General features: G+C 43.2%; 1 protein-coding gene across 1 annotated transcript; it reads right to left on the bottom strand.

Annotated features, from left to right (window-relative positions):
• LOC120984768 (carboxypeptidase A1-like) lies at positions 1 to 8,778 on the bottom strand. Its single transcript, XM_040413430.1, has 11 exons — positions 8,714 to 8,778; positions 6,611 to 6,692; positions 6,146 to 6,280; positions 4,274 to 4,378; positions 4,068 to 4,169; positions 3,142 to 3,240; positions 2,103 to 2,213; positions 1,873 to 1,963; positions 581 to 780; positions 376 to 460; positions 1 to 188 (listed from the first exon to the last, which is right to left on the bottom strand). The coding sequence occupies exons 1-11, from the start codon at positions 8,776 to 8,778 to the stop codon at positions 1 to 3; spliced, it is 1,263 nt and encodes a 420-aa protein (XP_040269364.1).
• Between the last annotated feature and the right edge of the window lie 14,864 nt (positions 8,779 to 23,642).

Here is a 23,642-nt window from a genome sequence, read left to right on the forward strand (position 1 = left end):
TTAATAAGGGTTATCACGAGTATGCTCAATGAGTTTAGTAAGGGCCAGCCAGGTCTCCTCAGCAGTTGGGATAATCTGGTTAGCTGGCAGAGCAAAACCATAACGACCAGTATCACGAAGCTCAAAGGAGTAAGAGTACTTGATGCCCTGGTTGTAGGTCCAGTCTATGGTACCGCCGCTAGCCTGGTCTGTAGAGCAAGAATTTATTAGTGGTTAACGATAGCAGACATGAAGAAGAACAACATATATTATTGATATGTTCATAACATATCAATACAGACAGCCATTCTAGCTGATTGTCTTCAATGGAAGCAGGTTTTCACCATATTTTTAAGTAATTTCAATCACAAAATACCAAGTAAAAGCAGTACTTACAGATGGTGGTAATGATGTCTCCATATGTGTACTGTGTTCCATACAGGGATCTCAATGCATTAACTGCTTCTCTAGAAACACTGTTCTGTATTAAAAAAAAGGTAGCGTAAGATATATAATATAACAATAAAAATAAGATTCCCATATCTTCACATACAATCTGGTTTCTTACTATAACCACTAATAACATGAATAAAGAAAGTACCAATTCAGCAGCATCTTTAGCAGGAGCAGTGGTGTAGCCATATGGGTAGAGGAGCATCTGGGAATAGCTATGGATGGAAACAAATCCCTTGATTTTGCCATGGCTCTTCACAAAGTCAACAATAGCCTTGACCTCTGGTTCAGAATGTGCAGCACGTCCTCTGTAGGTCTCAGTGCAAGGGTTTGAGCTTGATCCACCACCTAGATTTCAAAAAGAAGGAGTTGTACAGAATTAGAAATACATGGCTGCTTTCTTCCGAAAACAGTGTCACACCTGTCCGTGGGCTGTGTCTGGTATTGCAGCTCAGCTCCATTGAAGTGAATAAGACTGCTATAGTACACACAATTGGGGACAGAGGTTTTTTTGGGGAAAAAAGAACCATGTTTCTCTAATTATCTGCAAGCTATTAAAATTGGTTTTCTCATAAACAATATTCATGCACAGGATAGGTGATATATGCATGATTGCGTGTATGATTGAAGTTCAATTGTCATTTTACAGCATTGCTATACCCAGATACCTATTTTTGAATTTCATTCTAGGTTTCCAACTCCCTTGTACTCAAGGTTTCTTAAGATTTATTTTATCATGCTTACATTATTATCACACTCTCAATATAGTAGCTTTTAGATGTATAGTCATAAGTCATTACCCTGAGCCACCTAAACATGTCCTAGATGATTTTAACCCCAACTATGTACTTTGATCTGGATATTAAGGTTTCAGATATGGTATATTCCTTATACCAGCATGTAAGATGTGCAAAAAGAGGAACCAAAGTACAGGTGCTGTCACCAGGAAGCTTGGAGTCAGAAGCATATGGAGATATAATTATTTTATTAGTCAACTCACTTCAAGGACGCATGTCCCTCTTCGTCAGGCACAATAAGATTAATGATTCATTTTTTTGTGCCTGAGGAAGAGGGCTATCTGCTCTCGAAATGTGTTGGATAATAAAGGAATTATATCTTCATATGCTCCTGACTCCAAGCTTCATGATGACAGCAGCTGTACTTTTTGCACATCCCTCAGTTTGAGCTCCCGGCTTACTGCCTACCTTGCACAGCCGGTGGGTGAACCAAGGCTGCCGTCCCAAGCATCCGCTTACTGTGCGGACCAAAAAAATAGCACGCTTTTAAGTCATTGTGACTCTCACAGCAATAAAAGGTACGCACAATACTAACTGCTACATTATTGCCGTACCCAGATGATCCCACACAAATGACGCGCTGCCTTTGTCTTTTACTTTTCTATTAAGACAGAATGTAAAATAGAGCATTCTGCATTGTTACCTCCAAAACCGGCATCCCAGTTTCTGTTAGGGTCAGTTCCAATACAGGTTGAGCCAGAATTGGGGGATCTGGTCTTACGCCACATACGGTCCTGTAATAAAATAATGATAATGGGTGAAGTGCTTAATTTAGAAACTCCACCGCATCTGCGAATCTGATGGCATGTAAAGAAAGAAGATATGAAACGGAGAAAATAAAGCTTTAATTATAACCAAGTATGGGATATTTACTCTGGAGTGGGTGTAAGCATAGCCATCAGGGTTGGTCACAATTTCCAAGAAGATGTCCAATTTGTTCAGGGTGGAAGTAAGAGATGCGTCACGTCCATAATCTGTAACGATCTGCGGATAATAAAATGCATGTGATAATTGATATCTCGCAATATAGATACCTTTTTCTGTCTCCCATATGTTGCTGAAACCATTACATATACGGTATACAGGCTTTCTACTACATATATACAAGCTTCATTATTTTTCCTGATGTTCTTGTTCTAAATTTTAACTTTTGTCCCAGCATTGAAAAAGCGGTTATTATCAGATATAGGCCATAAGATAGATCAGATATACGTATATCTGGCGCAGATTGCGGCTCAAAGGTTATTTGTGCCACAATCTGTGACTTTTCCCCGCTCACGCCAGGTCTAAAAAAGGGGACATGGTGTGAGCGGAAGAGGGTGGGCCACCAAACCCATCTCATTTATTGTCTTCTACGCCTTGTTTTAGGCGTAGGAAATGTTCTAAATCTATTGCCAGCAGGGAAGCTGGCGTAGATTTAGGCGGGTGGTGGATGCGCCGAAGTTATGTAGAGACTGACGCCTGTACATAACTTCGGCAGATCCACTGCCAGTGCAGGAGTTATAAAGACCTGTGTCTAAAACCCCCTTAGTGTTTAAAATTAGGCCTTTATAAAAAATATACTAGGGAAATAACTAATAACTATGGACGCCTTTAATGACATTTTTATTATTGCACTCTACTCAATGGATTCAGTATGAAGCAGAGAGCCTGCTAGTCTGCAAATGCACTGTAACTGAAAGCTGCAGAAGAAAAACTTTTGAAACATTTTAACAAAGAACAATTGAAATAAGTGATTTTTAATAAACAAATTTGTAGAATGCTATAATAATTTTTAAAATGTTGCCCCAAAGGTGTCCATAGCCTTTAAGAGGGTATGATTATAATAACAGTTGAGGCATGATACATATTATAACACATTTTTAATTCCTCAACTCATAAACACACTGCAAAATTAAATGTCTTGTCATACCTTCTTAGCAAACCACAGACCACTGGCCTGAGTAACCCACTCACGAGAGTGAATTCCAGTATCAATCCAGAAAGCTGGGCGGTTAGCGCCAGTGCTGAACTAGAAGAGAATATAGAATACAGATTTAATATAATAACGACTGAGATTTTCCTTTTCATGAACTCCATAGTTGGCCGATCCATGCTTGTTTATAATTTTATATGAAATGAGCACATTGAATCTAGTACTACCCACCCCTGCATGACTTGAGTGTCCTATGGATTCATGTCAAAACTATACTTTGATTAAACAAACCAGCCTACTGAGAATCATCAAATTGTGTGCTTCTAACTATACATAACTATAAAGCTTATATATAATCATGCTACAACTGAAAAAGTTCAATAATGCAATCTCCAGGGGCAAAACTTGCAGAAAAATAGTGGCATCAATGTAACACGTGTAATGGATAAGGTTAATATCATGTATGGAGAGAAAATAGATGCTTTGAGATTTGATAAAAGATGCAAAGTATGAGGAAGTTTTGGGTTGGGTCCATGGATTAGCTACTGTAATGACTTGTTCTTGAGAAGACTAGTGCGATTATAACATTAAAAGTCAAAAAAAAGGGTGGAGGATTGGAGGAACCTGAAGAAAAGACACATACACCTTTTTTTCTTGTTTTGTTTCTATTGGGCATGTTAAATGGCAATTTGAATGTGATATAGGTAGTAACTTTCATACAAGCTCTGGTCTGTATATGCTTGAAAGCGATAAAATGTAATATATAGGAAATTAACTTGTCATAAATCATTAAAAAGAAAAAAAAATAGGCATCATTGAGAGATGCATAAGAAAATTTCTTATACAAATTTGAAGTGGAGACGAGAATACACATGCACTTACACCGTATGTCTAAATGTGCCCAAAGTATGGATCAGTCTTACCTTCAGAACATTCAGAGGGCGACCCTCATAGCTTCTGCCAATCTCGATTTTGCTCACCAAGCCAGGATTTTCAGCCACCAGATTGTTAATAAAGTTGTTGATCTGTGAACACATGACATGTAAGCATTACATTGTCTATGTCGGCGTGTATTTGGTGAATAAAGAGAGCCTAAGGGCTGTAGTAATGTGCAGACATCAACCCTAACCTCGTCAAAGGTGTGGTACGTGGCATAGTTGAATGTGTCAGTAGAACGGGCATTTTCCATGGCACGTCCAATCTTCATGTCTTTTCTTTCTTCATCCAACAAAGTCTGGTAAAATAGGAAAATATATTTTTAAATATACATTTACCAGTAGATTTCACTATCAATGTTAAGACATTGTGTCTACTTTATCTAAATGCCATTGTGCACATTTTAAAATGTAGAGCAGTCGTAGCGGTAAATACACCACTAGATATAGAAAGCAGTAGGTCCTTCAAAATAAAATATATACAGAAGGATGTGTCAAATCTACCATGAAACCATGAGACAATTGCGGTCTTGTAATGCTAATTCCGCACAAGCGATTTTTCTGTCTAGATGTAATGCGTGTAGGGAATGGATAGCATCCGGACTGAGTCTTGACCCATTCATTCCAATGGGTATGTGCACATGGGCATTGTTTTTCAGATTTTCACAGCATGTTCTGTATTCTGCGTTTTTCATTCAGCTCTGGCTCCATAGAAGTGAATGGGGCTTGCTTGAAAAACGGAAGGCATCTGGATGCAATGTGTTTTTCACTGATGGTTGATGGGAGATGTTGAGTGTTACTCTTCAGTTTTTCTTCACAGGCGTGAAAAGCTTATGCAATCCAGATACAATCCAGATGGGGGGAAAAAATCTCAAGCACTGAAGGCAATCACAGACAAAACAGTTTCAACTTCAGTACAGAACCATCAGTTTTTCCTTGAACAGATCCTGAAACAATCAGTATTGTCCTTATAAAAAGGGAATGTGGATGCAGGAAACGTGTGATTTTCCTGATCCAAATTTCATAGATCCTCACATTAACCAACATAGGTTTCATCTCATGATTGCATTATTGTATACAAGCATCCAGTCTTGTTGGCCAGAATACAGCTTTATAGTCCACCTATACTAATTAACTTTTTCAAAGGTTTACTTTTAAAACTGTTAAGGTGCATGCAGACGATGCGTATTACACACGCTTTTTGTGCACAGATATTCATGCAAGAAATCAGCACCATAATAACAGTTCCAGCAACGTTAATGCGCATTTTGTATGTATGGAAAATGACATGTGATGCGGCTTGTCAATTGTTTGGATCGACGGCGGATGTATTTTGGTTGTTCCCCATACACTTCAATAGGGTTTTTAAAATACACAGAAAACCCGCAGGTTGACAGTTTGGTCCAGATTTCAATGCATTTCAGCAGCGGAACCACACCAAAATCCACAATAAATAGTGCAGATTTCTGTGTGTTTTTTATTGCATTTTTCATGCAGATTTTCCTCAAACAAATCCCCACCATGTACATATATCCTTGGAATACTACAGCATGATGTGGTTAAACTAAAATCTTCAGCGGAATTCTGTACAAAAAAACACAAAACATCAGTATAATACAAAAGCACCAAAGTGGATGAGATCCTTATCTACATACTACAGAAAATTTCTGCAACGGAATCTGTGCATAACTTGACCTGTGGAACAGATTTTAAAACTATAGCATCTCAATTTATGGAGTTGGTCTCACCCCTTCTTTGCAGTGCAGGGGGTGAAATCTGAGGCAGACCCGCACCAATTACGGCATGTATTCCACAACAAAATCTGCGCCATGTGGTTTGGATTGTGCTGCTGCAGATACACTTTGGATTTCTCACACTCTTTGTGTAGTTGGCTTAAAGAATCAGTGAAAAGCTAGACTTCAAATTTTCATACTTTTCCTGAACTAGCAAATGTTACGGCACTGAACATGTTTATATTCCTATGTCTTTGAACGACTTATGAGCTTCAATTCATCCAAAATGAAAATTAGAGCTGTAATCTTTTCTATGCTGAGACCAACACCTACCTGCAGGTCTTGGATCATGATGCTGTACTGGATATTGTGAAACTCCAGATAGATCTTTACATCCTGCAGACTGGAGAATTGTACACGGATGTCAATGAATCTATTGGGTCTGGAGGGTCCCTGCCAGAAATCAATCTGTAAAACAAAACATGGTAAATTTAACCATTGAGTAGAAACAAAACTGCAGCATCGGTGCTTGGCCCTTATTGCACAAAATGCCCTAATAAAATGCAATAGAAATCTTAGAAAAGGAGATTTCTTAGGACTTTCATACTGTTCTGAAGAAGGCTAGTCAGAGCTTATAAGGTAGTGAGCACTATAGCCCCTAACACGGGAAAACAAACAAGGGGCTATCCACCACCACTGTTTTGTAAAAAAAATTATACAAAAAATTGAAAAATTGCCTTCATAAATCTCCCTTATTGATATATTATATACACTTTATACTTAGATTGAGTTTGTTACCGTCAGTTCCTCAATGTTTTCCAGGTCCCGAACCAGGTTCACCTGCTCCTCACTGGTCGGGAGAATTCGCAGGACTTGTTGTCTGTAGAAACATTAGGGAATAATATAATGTTACCGGTATTTATTTATCAGTGTTAACGCTTCCAATGATGCAGTAAATCCAAGCAATACAATGACAATAAGTTTTGGTGCACATATCGATGTGATTTGGTCAGATACTGTCCTAGAGCTGATGCACTTGTTCTTGCTCTCCACTCATTGAGGGTATGGGTATGGCCAAACATGTGCTACGGATTTTGCTCTGCAGAATTTCATGCGGAAAACAGCATTTACAGTATAAACAAAGTGGATGAGATTTCATAAAAGCTGCAATGTAAACTGACAAGCATAGGCTTCCATTATGGAAGCTCTCATTAGTACCGGAGGGCCAGGAAGTGGAGAACGCTCTGTACTTACCGCTTCCTGGTCCGAGAGCCAACATCAGGAGGAAGAAAATCGCGGGTGGCGAGGAGCGGCGGCATCCATGAGCAGAGAGGTAAATGGTTTTTTATTTTATAAAAAATGAGGCTGCTGGGGGCATAATGGGGGCTAATGAGAGGCATAATGGAGGCTAATGAGAGGCATAATGGAGGCTAATGAGAGGCTTAATGGGGGCTAATGATAGGCATAATGGGGGCTAATGAGAGGCATAATGGTGCTAATGAGAGGCATAATGGGACTAATGAGGCATATGGGGCTAATGAAGCATATGGGGGCTAATGTGGCATATTGGGGCTAATGAGAGGCATATGGGGGCTAATGAAAGGCATAATGGGGGCTAATGAGAGGCATAATGGGGCTAATGAGAGGCATAATGGGGGCTAATGAGAGGCATAATGGGGGCTAATGAGAGGCATAATGGGGGCTAATGAGAGGCATAATAGGGGCTAATGAGAGGCATAATGAGCACTATTTAGAGGCATAATGGGGACTAATGAGGCATAAGGGCTGATAATGGGGGCTAATGAGGCATAAGGGCTGATGATAGGGCCTAATGAGGCATAAGGGCTGATGATGGGGCTAATGAGAGGCATAATGGGGCTAATGAGAGGCATAATGGGGGCTAATGAGAGGCATAATGGGGGCTAATGAGGCATAAGGGCTGATGATGGGGCCTAATGAGGCATAAGGGCTGATGATGGGGCTAATGAGAGGCATAATGGGGCTAATGAGAGGCATAATGGGGGCTAATGAGGCATAAGGGCTGATGATAGGGCCTAATGAGGCATAAGGGCTGATGATGGGGCTAATGAGAGGCATAATGGGGCTAATGAGAGGCATAATGGGGGCTAATGAGAGGCATAATGGCTGATAATGGGGGCTAATGGCATAAAGGCTATTTATAGATATATACACGCGCGCGGTGTATGTGTTTGTGCTTTAGGGTGCACACCCTAATGCAATAAGCTGCGCACGCCTATGCTGACAAGTGCTGTGGGTTTTCATTCTGCAGCATCTCAGTTAATGCTAGGGGTTTTACTTGTGGATTTTAACATTTATGATGCAAAGGTTGAAAGCAGAAGACCTGCTGCAATTATGAAAGCAATACCTAGCCCTTTTCCAGAAGATGAAACACCGGAGGATTTTAGCCAGATCTGCTGCACATTTTCCCTACTGTGGTCGGAGCCTATGTCGCAGATTCTATCAAAAAGACCGGAAAACAAATCCTGCATGCAGGACTTTATGTCCGGTATAAAAACAGGATCTCAAACGGAAGCTGAACAGACTCCATTGTAGTCTCTGTAATGTTCCGTTATTTTCATTGTTCTGTTCTTCTAATGGAGCAGAACGGAAATCAGGAATGGTGTTGTCAAAGACCCTGGTTTTAGTTTGGTCTTTGAGCATTCATGGTTGGCCAGTCAGCAATTCCTGCTCACTACTGGCACGATCAGCTTCGTCAATTACATGTATTAGTATATGAACTGCTGTTTTTATGATAGCATTTTTAAGCTTGAAAAATAAAAAGCTTTCACAGCAGGCAAAGAAAAACCATGGCTTTAGAACTTCTACATATACCTCAATAATATAAGGAGCGGACAGTATACCTAAAGACGTGGTACTTACCCGCTGTAATTCTCCATGCTGGAGACAGCTGCCACCAAGGCAAGTAATGCCAGAACACCCTTCATCTTGGAATTGCTAGCATACTGACATACAATGCACTGTATATATACTGGTCTGTCTTCATAGACTACACTGAGACTACTATAGGCTTGGTCAGTGGCTTGGACACCTGTTTTTATTCCCACATATACCTGATTAACATGGCGGGAACATAGCATCTGTTAGTGTGCTTACTATATTTAAATGCAGTTTTTTTTATCAAGAGGAGGCATCCTGCTAATGCAATTTCAAGCAATATTCTGGTAACATACAATTCTGCACTTTGCACAAATATTGACGTGTGTATGTGTCTGTAAAATATAACAATTACTTATTTTTGGTAAACTATATTTTCTATGAGTCATCTATAAATTTCCATTTCATATCTTTAACCTCTTCAGGACATAGCCATTTTTCACTTTAATGACAGAGCCTATTTTTGCACGTGTCACGTTATGTGGTAATAATGTTTTTAATGCTTTTACTTATCCAAGCTATTGGCGGGAAATGCTAGGGAGGCTCTTCCCCGTCCCGACCTGCCATTGGCTGCTCCCCCAGACACCAGATGTTTTCATCCGCGCACGGGGAGAAGCTGCAGCGGCGGTGCGGGGACCAGGTAAGTATATTCATTGTGAGGGGCCCGGGCGTATGGGGGGCATTTAATAGTCTTGGATAACCCCTTTAAAGGTAAATTTGAGTCGATATGTTTTACCCTTATTTATAAAAAAAAAAATATGGAAAAAATTATGGAAAATTTTGAGAAATTTCCTATTTTCTAAATTAGAATTTCTCTGCTTTTAAGACAGATAGTGATACCTCATAAAATAGTTATTCATTAACATTCCCCACATGTCTATTTTATGTTTGCATCATTTATATTTTTTTGTGCATTAGAAGGCTTAGAATTTTAGAAGCAATTTTTAAATTTTTATGAAACTTTTCAAAATCCACTTTTTTAAGGAGCTATTCAGCTTTGAAATCACATTGTGGGGCTTACATTTTGGAAATTACAGCACTCAAGGAATTTATTAAGGGGTGTACTGACCACTTTGACCCCACAGGCGTTTAATAGAATTTAGAAAAAATTGGCTTAAAATTGTGAAAATTCCAATAAAATGTTGCATAAACTCCCCATTTTTCATTTTCACAAGGGGAAACAGGAGAAAATGCACCACAAATTTTGATAAGAATTTTCTCCTGAACGCGAAGGCACCCAATATGTGGTCGTAAATTGCTGTTTGGGCACCCAGCAGGGAACGGAAGAGAAGGAGCTCCATATGGATTTTGGAGGGCAGATTTTGATAGAATAGTTTACAGACCCATGTTGATCCATAGATTTTATTTTTCTCTCAACTGAGCTTTATCATTGGTTGTATTTTGGGATACATGTGTAAGGGTCAGCCCCTAGAATACTGTTTTTCACAGATATCTGCGATATTGTGCTACATAGACTGTGATGACTTATTTCAGCCTCTAGAGGCCGCTGTGGCTCTGAGTAAGAGGAAGCTGAATTGTTTCTGAGATACACAAGAGATAGGAGGAGTCAGAAGTTCCCGAGGTTTGAGTCCTGGCTGGAGGCGTGTGTGTGCCCTGGTAGCTGTGAGGATGGCTGCTATGTTAGGAGCCAAGTAAAGGCTAGTGATTGGACACGGAGCCTGACTGATGGAGTCCTGAGAAGCTGGCTGTGTTGGAGACAGGCCAAGATAGACTCTGAACTGAAGTGCTGCAGCTGTAACCCAGAGAAACAGACTGCACAGTGTGCTACAGAGGAGTGGGACCGTGTGTCAGAGACCAGTACAAGTCGGATCCTTCCTGCCAGAGCTGAAGAAGATCTGCATCTGTTGTAACCAGAGAGAGAAAGACAGACAAGCAAGCGACCGGACCTGGAGCCAGACTGCTTCTTATTGGATCAAGGAGAATCTGCAGAACTGTGAGTGGCACCGGTGCCAAGCTGTGATAGGTTATAGAATCAGAGACTTAGTCAGTGCGCTGTAGAAGTGTCCCCTGAGTAGCAGGGCTAGATAGGAAATAAGTGTTGAGAGTAGCTTGTAATCTTTCTGTTTGCTGTTTAGATCATTCTGTGTCTATGCAAAATTCCTGTACCATTGTTGATGACTTATGTTCACCTGTTCATGTTATTCCTGTCATTGACCCATTGTGCCTCTGGTGCGGTGGTACTGTTTTGTTATTCAGGTTTTCCGGCAGTTTCATTTTGCTCCTTAATAAAGCCGGTTTTTGCTTCAGTCTCCTTGTCCGCTGTAGTGTACTTGAATCCTGCCTTGTGGTCTCTTCCTCCCCTGACCGCTACACGTGTGACTTTTTGATTGCTTTTTATTTAGCTTTTTTGGAAACAGGAAAAGGTGGCAACTCTACCATTATTTTTGGGTTTTGTTGTGGTGAACACCTTGCGGGCAAAAATGTCATGTTACCTTTATTCTGCTGGACAGTATAATTACAGAGATACCAATTTTATATAGTTTTTTTTTACATTTTACCACTTTTACACAAAGCATTTTTGAAAGAAAAATCCAGTTTTTATGTCACTATTTTCTGAGAACCATATTTTTCTGCCAATAGTCTTGTATGGGGGCACATTTTTTGCAGGATGAGTTGCCGTTTTCATTGGTACTATTGTGGGGTACATAGTACTTTTTGATCATTCGCTACTACACTTCTTGTAAGGCAAAGTGACCAAATAATGGCAATTTTTTTTTTTTTACGGCTCTCATCTGATGGAGTAGATCATGTGATCCGGTCATTACAGACATGACGATACCTAATATGTCTTTTTTTTTTTTTTATATGGCTTGATGAGTGGAAAGAGTGCTTTTTTTAACTTAAAACTTGTAATTCTTTATTTTAAGAAAACACTTTTTATTTTTAACTTTTTTAACTTTTTATTTTTGTCCCACTGTGGGACATTACATTTTGGGGGTCTGATCCCCTCTACAATGCATTACAATACATCATGTATTGTAATTAGAGATAAGCCAATTTTTTTAAAATTCGATTTGGGCGCTTCGTTGAATTTAAAAAAAATATTTGCTTCTTTCTGAATTAATTTGTCATGAAGCACGATTAATCAGCTATATCCCGGCCTGCAGGGAGAGTGTATCTCGGTGTACATCACTGTGAATTGCAGCAACATGCATAGCTAGTCCTTTTTGGTAGTGAAATGCGTACTATGCATCAGTATGACAAGCAGGTCACATACAGTATATAAATGAGCACATCAGCATGCAGCACTATTAGGCTCAGTGCACACTTCACTTATTTGGTCAGTTACGAGTCCAAAACAAAGAACAGGTGCAGATCTTTTCATGATACGTTATCTGCTAGTAGGATTGGATCCCGATTGTGGCTCACCATACAGTAATTGCTGGAATTAACTGACCAAATAACTGAAGTGTTAACTCAGCCTTACAGGTCAATTTTTGAGTCAGATATAATGTACTTAACTGTGCAGTGGTCCAAGATTCTACTAGAGTGAAAGAGCTGTCTCATTTTACACCGTCTGCTGTTTCCACATAGATTGCTAGTAGGGATGAGCGAATCGACTTTGGATGAAAAATCCGAAGTCGGTTCACATAAAACTTCGTTCTAGAATGTATTGGCTCCGATGAGCCGTAGTTATTGCTTCGCGAAGTCTTGCGTGACTTTGCGCAATACCTTCATAAATGAATCACCAGCTGCTTCTTATGTTATCTCCCGTCATAAATTTATAAGAGGAGAAAAAGGAGGCTTCTTCTCAGACTGGTACATTCATGAGAAGAATAACAGTAAAGAGCAGAAACCTTTGTGCAACCTTACTTCGGCCTACTCAGACTAAGACATACAAAATTGTAACTTTAGTCGAGCATGGCTCTTAAAGGCAATGAAAATCCATCTTGACTAGAATAATTGGATATCAATGTATATACCTATGAAAAGGCATAACAAAGTCAAGGATCCAGAGTGTGAACTTTGTTCATTGGATGAGGAGGACATCATACATTGAATTGCAGGACATTGAAGGACATTGAATTGCAGAATGCCAGAGACATTGTGTGTGTGTGTGTAGTATAATTGTCAGTATCTGTGTGTGTGTGTGTGTGTGTGTGTGTGTGTGTTGGGAAAACCAACAACAGGGGGGAATGAAGGAGAAAATGAAAAATATATAGTATAATGATTATACCAGACAATACATTCCCAAATCTTATGTGTGTGTACACATTCCTAAGGTGGGGAGTAGACTCACTTGGGTGAGAGGCTATAGATTAGAAAGGATGAAGCAAGCATTGATAATGAATAACAGATGTTGGCCAAGAAGAACATGAAGCAAGCTCACATTGTCCATCCATGCATGGAGATGTCCAATGGGGTTGTAGAGAAAGTTTAACCCATGCAATAAGTATAAGACAAGTATGTGTCACGGAACCATGAACCAGACGTACAACAAGAGATAAATGAAAATAAGAAGGCTTTATTGAAAATGGATGGTGAAACCGAGCAGAGTCTTTGCGAAGCCAGAGGTCAGGAACCAGAAGGGTAGTCAGACGAAGCCAGGATCAGGAACCAGCAGGGTAGTCAGACAAAGCCAGGATCAGGAACCAGCAGGGTAGTCAGACGAAGCCAGGATCAGGAACCAGCAGGGTAGTCAGACGAAGCCAGGATCAGGAACCAGAAGCAGTCTTAGAAGCATGTGAACACAAGAGGACCAAGCAAGGAACTGAAGCCACAGACCTCCTATATATATGAGCTAGGCATCCAGCTCCTCCCAGGGGAAGGAGGAGCCGCAGGGTGGAAGGCTACAAGAAACCCAGACCCCAAGATGGCCGCCAGCACATGTCAAACGAAGGAGAGCAGCAAGCAGGTAAGACCATGACAGTATGTAAAGTTTAGAGTGGTTGCGTGTATAAGATGAGTTTGGGCCTCTCCCCCTTTGAGCATTTTCCTTTGTGCGATTGAAGCTGTTAATGCTACCGGCTAGCCGCAATAAGCCTAATTCTTCCTGAAGACTGCTTTTCCTGAGTGTTTTTCCACAACACTGCCAAATGAGGATATTGCGCTGTCACTACACAAGCAACTCAGCATGCATCTGGCCATTTGTGCATGGGACTCAGCAGGACTCCCTGCCTACATCTCCATTGCATACTGCCACAGCCTGTCGGGGGTCATCTGCCTGGTTTTCCTTATCACCCTCCAGCTCCTCCTGCTCATCTCCTGTTGCCTGTGTAGATAAACCACCTATTTCTGAATACATTTCCTTGGCGTTAATGTCATCCTCCTCCTCCACCAGTTCAGCCCCAGATCTATTAGCATCTGCTCTAGCGTCTGACAAATAAATTGGCCTTCTAAAAGGGTCTAAAAACGGCAGGTGTCACGCATGACCTGGCACAGGCCAATGTCAAAGTTACACAGGGGAGTACCCCTTTCTGCCTGCAGCATCAATAAATCGTTCATGGCCCTCTGCTCGTATAGTTGGTCCAACATGTAGAGTGTGGAGTTCCAGATTGAAGATGTGCACCATGCAGGGCGCATGAGTCAGCCCTCTTTGACACAGTTCCGATTTTAAGTTGGCAAGGAGACAGCCAGCATTTGATTTCTTGGTTGATGACGCGGAGCAGCAGCTCGCCGGTGTGACTCCGTTCGCCCAGGCTGGCCAGGTGCAGAACAGCGTGACACCGCCATGCTCTGCATAGGTGGTATGCTGGAGAAACACTCCGAACTGTGCCTACAGTGGAGGCTGAGGGCAAGGTGGAGGATGAGGAGGAACATTGGCGCTGGAATCACAGCAATAGAATGCGGAGGCGGCATTGCCATCACCTGGCCAAGTTGCTGGTGTGCCTGGGCAGGAACCACATTTACCCAGGGGGCCGTAAAGGACATTTATTGTCCTTGACCATAGTTACAGCTCCACACATTGGCGCTGCTGTGAACTGTACCAGACATTGACAGACTCAAGGACTGGCCCACCTTCTACTCAACATACGTGGGCAGGGTTGGTACAACCTTTTTGGAGAAGTAATGACGGCTTGGGACTCTCTACCTTGGCTTGGCACAAACCATTAGTTCTCTGAAGGGTGCAGAGTCAACCACATGGAAAGGGAGGGACTGTAGTACCAGCAACTTGGCCAGGAACACATTCAGCTTCTGCACCATTGGATGAGCGCACACATACTATTGTCTTTTTGCAATCGCCTCAGTGATTGATTGCTGGCGAAATGCATGATGAGGAGTAGAAGGAGGAGTATCAAGACTAGTAGACAATGAGAAGGAAACACAGCTCCCTTCTGCTGAGGTGGAGTCTTGACTGCTGACTGTCCTCAATAAGCTTGTCCTCGCTGAAAAGCAGAGCAGAGCCGGCAGCATACAATACTTCCCAAGCAGAAGTAGCAAAAAAGAGGCAAGTTCAGGACAGGTGGGGGCACAGAGCTTGAGTGTGGTGTCATAAGAACCCACTGATTCCTGGCTGTGGGTGTCTGATGTCAGTTGAGATGATGTTGAAGACCGGGTCAATCATTCATGGACAGCTGGATTGCTGGTCAAAACACGACCGCTGGATGACAGTGGCAGCTGTAGCCTGTTGTTGTGGCTGCTGCTACCACCCGCCCTTCTTCTGCTGCTACTTTTGCCGACTCAGCAACATTTTTGCCACTGCCCATTCCCCCGGGCTTCTTACTCTAACTTTGTAACACATGTCACTGCCATTTTAGAAAAAAATCGATTTGTTACCACGAAGCGCCAGAAAATTCAGTAGAAGTAGTATTAGACCACTTTTTCACCCCAATTAGTGAATCAAGGTATAATAGGATTGCTTATCTATTAACCAAGGGGGACACTGTTCAATTAGTCCCTGCACACTCCCTGTGCTCTCCCTATACTCTCTCTATACTGTGTAAAAAGTATCCCTAAGATCTCCCTACATTGTTCCTGTACTGCCCCTGAACTCTTCCTATCCAATATTTTACAGTTAAAGGCTTCCTTAATGACTGTCCCTAGCACTTGTCACATCTCTCCCTATACTCAGTTCACAGTAAAATGGCGAAGACAGGGCGAGATGAGGGTTTTATAGGGCTGTGACATCACAGGAACTGGCTAGCTGCCGATTGGCTGTCTGCATGGCATTATGGGTGATCTTGCGTTCGGGGGTATAACTGAGGATATGCTAATAATATCCTTAAGGTTATCTCCATACTAGCTATACAATGACTAACAATAATTACAGATTGATAGAAGCATTCCCTGCCACAGTAACTGGCCATGTTTTATTTTTAAAGTGTCTTTTCTTTAGAGTTGCTTGTTACACTTTTAATATAGTTAATAAATGTTATGTTTCATACAGGCAGAAAGCTGCAGCAAGTTGTGTACAGCATCAGTAAGGGTACTTTCACATTAGCGTTATTCTTTTCCGGTATTGAAATCCAATAAAGGGTCTCAATACCAGAAAAAAACGCATCAGTTTTGTCCAAATGCATTCTGAAAGGAAAGCAATCCGTTCAGTGTGCATCAGGATGTCTTCCATTCCGTCCCTTGTACGATATTTGACCGGAGAAAATATTGCAGATTGCTGCGTTTTTTTTTCCAGCCAAAATCCGGGAACAATACCGCACTTGCCGGATCTGCCGGAAATGTATTAATGCCACAAATTGTGTTCCGGAAATTGCTGCATCGCCGGATCTGGTTTTCCGGTCTGCACATGCGTAGTTCTTTCTAGCTTTGAAAAAATTAAATACCTGATCCGTTATTCTGGATGATACTGGAAAGACAGATCCGGTATTTCAATGCAAAAGTCTAACGGATCCGGATAAAAAAGATATCCGTTTGCATATGGATTTCTGGAACTGCCTGCCGGATTCTTCTAACGCTAGTGTGAAAGTACCCTAAAACATTCCCCCATTTTTCTTTGATAGCAAGGATCTAAAAGCATGGCAATCCAATAGTCATCATGAAGCTTTTCATGCTTAAAGGGCTTCTGTCACCCCATTAAACCGTTTTTTTCTTTTCTTTACTAATAATCCCTACACTGCGATCTCAGCATACATAAGCTAATTAATGATTTTTGTTCAGTAGAATTTGTTAAAAATCGATTTTTATAATATGTAAATTACCTTGCTACCAGCAAGTAGGGCGGCTACTTGCTGGTAGCAGCCGCATCCTCCGATGGTAATGACGCCCCCTCTGCTTGTTGATTGACAGGGCCAGGGAACGGAATCGTTCTCTGCTGGCCCTGCCTGTTTTGATTCAATATCTGGCGCCTGCGCCGCGGCCGTACCTCTCTTCAATCTGCGCAGGCGCACTTAGAGGCGGCCACTCACTTGGCCGCTCCATCCTCAATGCGCCTGCGCCGATGACGTCACATCTACACCCGGCGCAGGCGCATTGAGGAGCGAGCGGCCGAGTGAGTGGCCGCCTCTCAGTGCGCCTGCGCAGATTGAAGAGAGGTACGGCCGCGGCGCAGGCGCCAGATATTGAATCAAAACAGGCAGGGCAAGCAGAGAACGATTCCGTTCCCTGGCCCTGTCAATCAACAAGCAGAGGGGGCGTCATTACCATCGGAGGATGCGGCTGCTACCAGCAAGTAGCCGCCCTACTTGCTGGTAGCAAGGTAATTTACATATTATAAAAATCGATTTTTAACAAATTCTACTGAACGAAAATCATTAATTAGCTTATGTATGCTGAGATCGCAGTGTAGGGATTATTAGTAAAGGAAAAAAAAAAAACGGTTTAATGGGGTGACAGAAGGGGTTGTCTCACTTCAGTAAATAGCATTTATTTTGTAGAGAAAGTTAATACAAGACACTTACTAATTTATGGTTATTATCCATATTGTTTCCTTTGCTGGCTGGATTAATTTTTCCATCACATTATACACTTCGTTTCCATGGTTATGACCACCCTGCAATCCATTAACAGTGGACGTGCTTGCACACTACACAAAAAAGGCCCCAGCCTATGTAAGCTCCCACGGTACGGCCACCAGAGAAACCAGCACTTTTTCCTATAGAGTGCAAGCAAGGCCACTGCTGTTGGATTGTAGGGTGGTCGTAACCATGGAAATGAACAGTGTATAATGCAAAATGGAAAAATTAATCCAGCCAGCAAAGGATGCAATATGGACAATCACAATACATTAGTAAGTGCCTTGTATTAACTTTTTCTACATGATAAATGCCACTTGGTGACACAATCCTTTTTACAGTGTGCCTCAGGACCGAGTTCATTCAAATTCCACCCCTCACTGCAATGATTGGTCATGGTCAGTGTCATCGTCTTTGTCATCATCATCATCCTTGTCCCCTCCAACACCACCAGCCCCCCTTCTCTTACTTCTCTTCCTTCATTGGTAACCCCTCACCCTTATTCTCCTCCACTTCCTCCTTTATGGGACTCCACCCATGTCTGGCCCCAACAGCTACAGGGCGGTGAGCAAGATGTGAAAGCTGCTCTTTTTCCACCATCTTTTGTTGCATCAGTGTGAGTATCTGTTCTAATATAAATATTAGGGGGATTATATAATTGATGCCTCTGTTGTCTCTACTCACAAATATGTTGGCCTCTTCGAAGGGCCTGGGTACGCAACACACATCCCTAAAGACTTGCCACTGCCAGAGCTCAAAATAACACGTTATTTCTGCTGTGGTGATTTGCTGCACCATGCTATAATGGCAGACCATTCTGTCCCTGAGTCCAGGAGGGCTGATCACAAACCTTTAATCCTTTAGATTCCATGATCGATTGTGACTTTGATTAATTGCTGCACTCCCGTGGCCCAGACGGCTCCCCTGCTCAGAGTTTGAGGCAGCTGTCTTGTTGCTGTGGGAGCCTTGGGCTCCTTGAAGTGTCCAAGGCCTACCACAGCAGTTTTGGAGGAACATGAAAAATCTCCCTTAGGCCTCATGCACACGACCGTTGTGTGCACCCGTGGCCGTTGTGCCGTTTTCCGTTTTTTTTCGCGGACCCATTGACTTTCAATGGGTCCGTGGAAAAATCGGAAAATGCACCGTTTTGCAGCCGCATCCGTGATCCGTGTTTCCTGGCCGTGAAAAAAATATGACCTGTCCTATTTTTTTCACGGCCAACGGTTCACGGACCCATTCAAGTCAATGGGTCCATGAAAGAACACGGATGCACACAAGATTGGCATCCGTGTCCGTGATCCGTGGCCGTAGGTTAGTTTTTATACAGACGGATCCGAAGATCCGTCTGCATAAAAGCTTTTTCAAAGCTGAGTTTTCACTTCTTGAAAACTCAGAACCGACAGTATACTCTAACACAGAAGCGTTCCCATGGTGATGGGGACGCTTCTAGTTAGAATACACTACAAACTGTGTACAAGACTGCCCCCTGCTGCCTGGCAGCACCCGATCTCTTACAGGGGGCCGTGATCAGCACAATTAACCCCTTCAGGTACGGCACCTGAAGGGGTTAATTGTGCTGATCACGGCCCCCTGTAAGAGATCAGGGCTGCCAGGCAGCAGGGGGCAGACCCCCCCCCCCTCCCCAGTTTGAATATCATTGGTGGCCAGTGCGGCCCCCCCCCCCTCTATTGTAATAATAGGTTGGTGGCCAGTGCGGCCCCCCCTCCCTCTATTGTAATAATTTGTTGGTGGCACAGTGTGCGCCCCCCCTCCCTCCCTCTATTGTAATAATTCGTTGGTGGCACAGTGTGCGCCCCCCATCGGCCCCCCCTCCCTCTATAGCATTAACAACATTGGTGGCCAGTGTGCGGCCTCCCATCTCCCCCCCCCCCCATCATTGGTGGCAGCGGAGTTCCGATCGGAGTCCCAGTTTAATCGCTGGGGCTCCGATCGGTAACCATGGCAACCAGGATGCTACTACAGTCCTGGTTGCCATGGTTACTTAGCAATAGTACAATAGTAGAAGATTCATACTTACCGGCTGCTGCGATGTTCGTGTCCGGCCGGGAGCTCCACCTACTGGTAAGTGACAGGTCTGTGCGGCACATTGCTAAATGAACTGTCACTTACCAGTAGGAGGAGCTCCCGGCCGGAAGCAGACATCGCAGCTCCCAGGTAAGTATGAATCTTTTACTATTGTACTATTGCTAGTAACCCGCTGCCACCAATGATCGGGGGGGGGGGGGGGGAGATGGGAGGCCGCACACTGGCCACCAATGTTGTTAATGCTATAGAGGGAGGGGGGGACGATGGGGGGCGCACACTGTGCCACCAACGATTTATTACAATAGAGGGAGGAAGGGGGGGGGGGGCACACACTGTGCCCCCAACGAATTATTACAATAGAGGGAGGAAGGGGGGGGGCGCACACTGTGCCACCAACGAATTATTACAATAGAGGGAGAAAGGGGGGGGCCGCACTGGCCACCAATGATATTCAAACTGGGGAGGGGGGGGGGGTGGTCTGCCCCCTGCTGCCTGGCAGCCCTGATCTCTTACAGGGGGATATGATAGTACAATTAACCCCTTCAGGTGCGGCACCTGAGGGGTTAATTGTGCTGATCACGGCCCCCTGTAAGAGATCGGATGCTGCTAGGCAGCAGGGGGCAGTCATGTACACAGTTTGTAGTATATTCTAACTAGAAGCGTCCCCATCACCATGGGAACGCCTCTGTGTTAGAATATACTGTCGGAAATGAGGTTTCACGATCTAACTCATATCCGACAGTATATTCTAACATAGAGGCGTTCCCATGGTGATGGGGACGCTTCAAGTTAAAATATACCATCGGATTGGAGAAAACTCCGATCCGATGGTATAAAAGGGACTCCAGACTTTACATTGAAAGTCAATGGGGACGGATCCGTTTGAAATGGCACCATATTGTGTCAACGTCAAACGGATCCGTCCCCGTTGACTTGCATTGTAATTCAGGACGGATCCGTTTGGCTCAGCACGGCCAGGCGGACACCAAAACGACTTTTTTTTCATGTCCGTGGATCCTCCAAAAATCAAGGAAGACCCACGGACGAAAAAACGGTCACGGATCACGGACCTACGGACCCCGTTTTTGCGGACCGTGAAAAAAAACGTCCGTGTGCATGAGGCCTTAGACTGCAATGGTAATTAATTAGAATAGTACAAAAAAAACAAAAGGAAACCAATTCAGCTAACCAATCTGTGTAAAGCAGTTCAAACCCCAAGCAAAGGACGATGTGCAGTAACACCTAATCCCAACATCTCATACATTTTTTTTGTTGCTTCACCTCCTCCAAAAATTGAATAAAAAGTGATCAAAAAGTCTCACTCAAAAAACTCTGTAGACATAAATATGAAAAAGTTATGGGGAGGAAAATATAGCAATGTAAACAAAGAATATTTGTTTCCAAAGCTTTTTATTTTTAAGTATTAAAACACAAGACAAACTATAAAAATGAGGTATCTTTGTAATCATACTGTCGCAGTGAATGAATGTAACAGGTTAGTTTTACCCCATAGGGAATGCTGTAAATACAAAACCCAGTTACAGTTAGTTTTTGCACATGAATGTTTTAAAATCCGAATCCGAACTTGGGTTTGTGGCTCATTAATGAACCCGAGTTCGGATTAGGACTTTGAAACATTCATGTACGCGCAGAAACTAACTGTAAGGGGCCAGGCACGAAACTAAACAAGTCTCGCGTTACTGGTGGAGATAAGAAGATTGCCTCAGCGGAGGCAATACAATGTAATGCTATACGAAGTGCATATTATTAATAAAGTATTTTAACTAATCTGCTTTACTCAACCCTAGTTATGAGCATGGTTCTGGTGCTGTATTTATGTGCTTAGATCCAGTGTTGTATTCATGTACTGATGTTGCCTTTGGCACTGTATTTTTATATTAAACTTGGATCTGATGCTATACTTTGATCTGACACTATCTATTCACATCTGTGTTGGATGCTCGGTTTGGGTCCTTCAACACAGATTCTGTCAAAAAGGCTGGACAAAAAGGTCCTGTATGCAGGACTTTTTTTGGCTGGTAAAGAAGCAGCACCCTGAGCAAACTACATTATAGTCAATGAAGTGTGTTCAGCTCCATTCACTTTAGTTAAGTGCTGAATATAGGACTTCTGTTGTTCTGCTTCTCTAATGGAAACTGATAAATCTCTTATGGATCCAGCCTAACAGTAGAACCTGTATTTAGGGAACGTCAAAATAGGGCTGTGCGCACTTTACATCTTTCCCCTCCACTCAGTGCATAGTGAATGTGCTTTTCACACATATGATGCACATATACAGCAGGTCAATAATGAAGGGAACCTGTCACGTTGAACATGGTGTCTGATTGATATATAGTTTTATGGGAAAAGATTCAAGGGGTATCCCATGACTAATGCAAAAAATGAAAATCAGACATCGTATAGTATATGACAATCCCTTTCTAACAAAGCTAGAACCAGCCCTATACCTCACATGGATCCATAGATCTGCCCATTCATTGCTCTGCTAGATTTATATCAAGCTGGCAGCTCAAGGGGAGTGCCTTTTCTGCTGCAGCTAAGAGGCGTGTCTCAGCTCTCCCTATCACAATTCACGAGGCAGATGGAAGGATGAAACTGAGCATGTGCGGCCATCTGAGTTAGCAGGTCAAAGAAATAAGGAAAAGAACAAACAGCGGGTGGTGCTATACAGATACATTTTATTGAATAACTCACTGGCTATACAAAATTTTTATTACATGCAATTACAAAAGTATTCAGATCCACGTGCTGGCTTGAAAACTGTCTAATATTTTTTGTGGGACAACCCCTTTAACCCTTTAAGGACTTATGACGTACCGGTACGACATGTTTCCCGAGTCCTTTAGGACCCATGACGTACCGGTACGTCATAACTTTAAAACTAGATTGCGGCGCGGCGGGGGTTAATAGGAACCGGATGTCCGCTGACATCATTCAGCGGGCATCCTGTCACAACGCTGGGGGGGTCATGTGACCCCCCCGTATCAGCGATCGCAGCAAACCGCAGGTCAATTCAGACCTGCGGTTTGCTGCGTTTCCGGTCCATTCGGGTCTCCGGTGACCCGATGAACCGGAAAAGGACGGTGATCAGTGGTGTGATTACACACCACCAATCACAGTCCGAGCATTTGGGGGCGGCGGTGCTGTCCTCGGTGCTGATCGGTGCGGGGAGAGAGGCGTGAGATTCAAACTCCCGGCGCTCCTCTCTCCCCTCCTCTTCGTGCTGCTGCTCCTGCACTGTGAGGACCGTTCTGCACCAGCTCCTGTGACCCTTCCCGTCGGCACCCATCACCCTCCTGCACCCAGGTAGGTTAGGGTCAGTGAGGGAGAGGCACGATTAGACAGGGATAGAAGGGAGAGTTAGTTAGGAGAGAAAAAAAAACTTTAACTGATTCAGTGTTTCTGGTGGTTGGGGTCCACAGCACTTAGCTGTGAGACCCTAGACCCAACCAGGAGTGCTGCCACTTGCCACCCTGGGGCTCGTACTGGTTTACCGACCCACCAAATAAGCCCCCTACCGGTGAACTTAGCTGGTGTCCCCCAGTGGATTTTGAGCCCGAGATTCCGTATTCTGTTGGCAATCCAGAAATCCAGATTCCCACAGTGGGCTTCACTGAAATTGACTTTTTTAGTTTTTTTTTCAGTGACCCATTTGTGAATCTGATGGTGGAGCAGACGAACCTGTACGCCCAACAGTTTGTTGCTCAGCACCCGGGCTCCTTTTTGGCTAGACCCGGTGGCTGGACGCAGGTCAGTGCAGCCGAGATGAGGACGTTTTGGGGCCTCGTGCTGCACATGGGTCTAGTGCAAAAACCGAGTGTCAGGCAATACTGGAGTGGGGACGTCCTCTACCAGACCCCACTCTACAGTATGGCCATGACACGCCCCCGGTTTGAGGCCATCCGGAAATGCCTGCATTATGCAAATAATGCAGCATGTTCCCCCCAAGGTGATCCTGCCTATGACCATCTGTATAAGAT

This window comes from Bufo bufo, chromosome 1 (genome assembly GCF_905171765.1).
Source record: "Bufo bufo chromosome 1, aBufBuf1.1, whole genome shotgun sequence".
In the NCBI taxonomy this organism is placed as follows: Eukaryota; Metazoa; Chordata; class Amphibia; order Anura; family Bufonidae; genus Bufo; species Bufo bufo.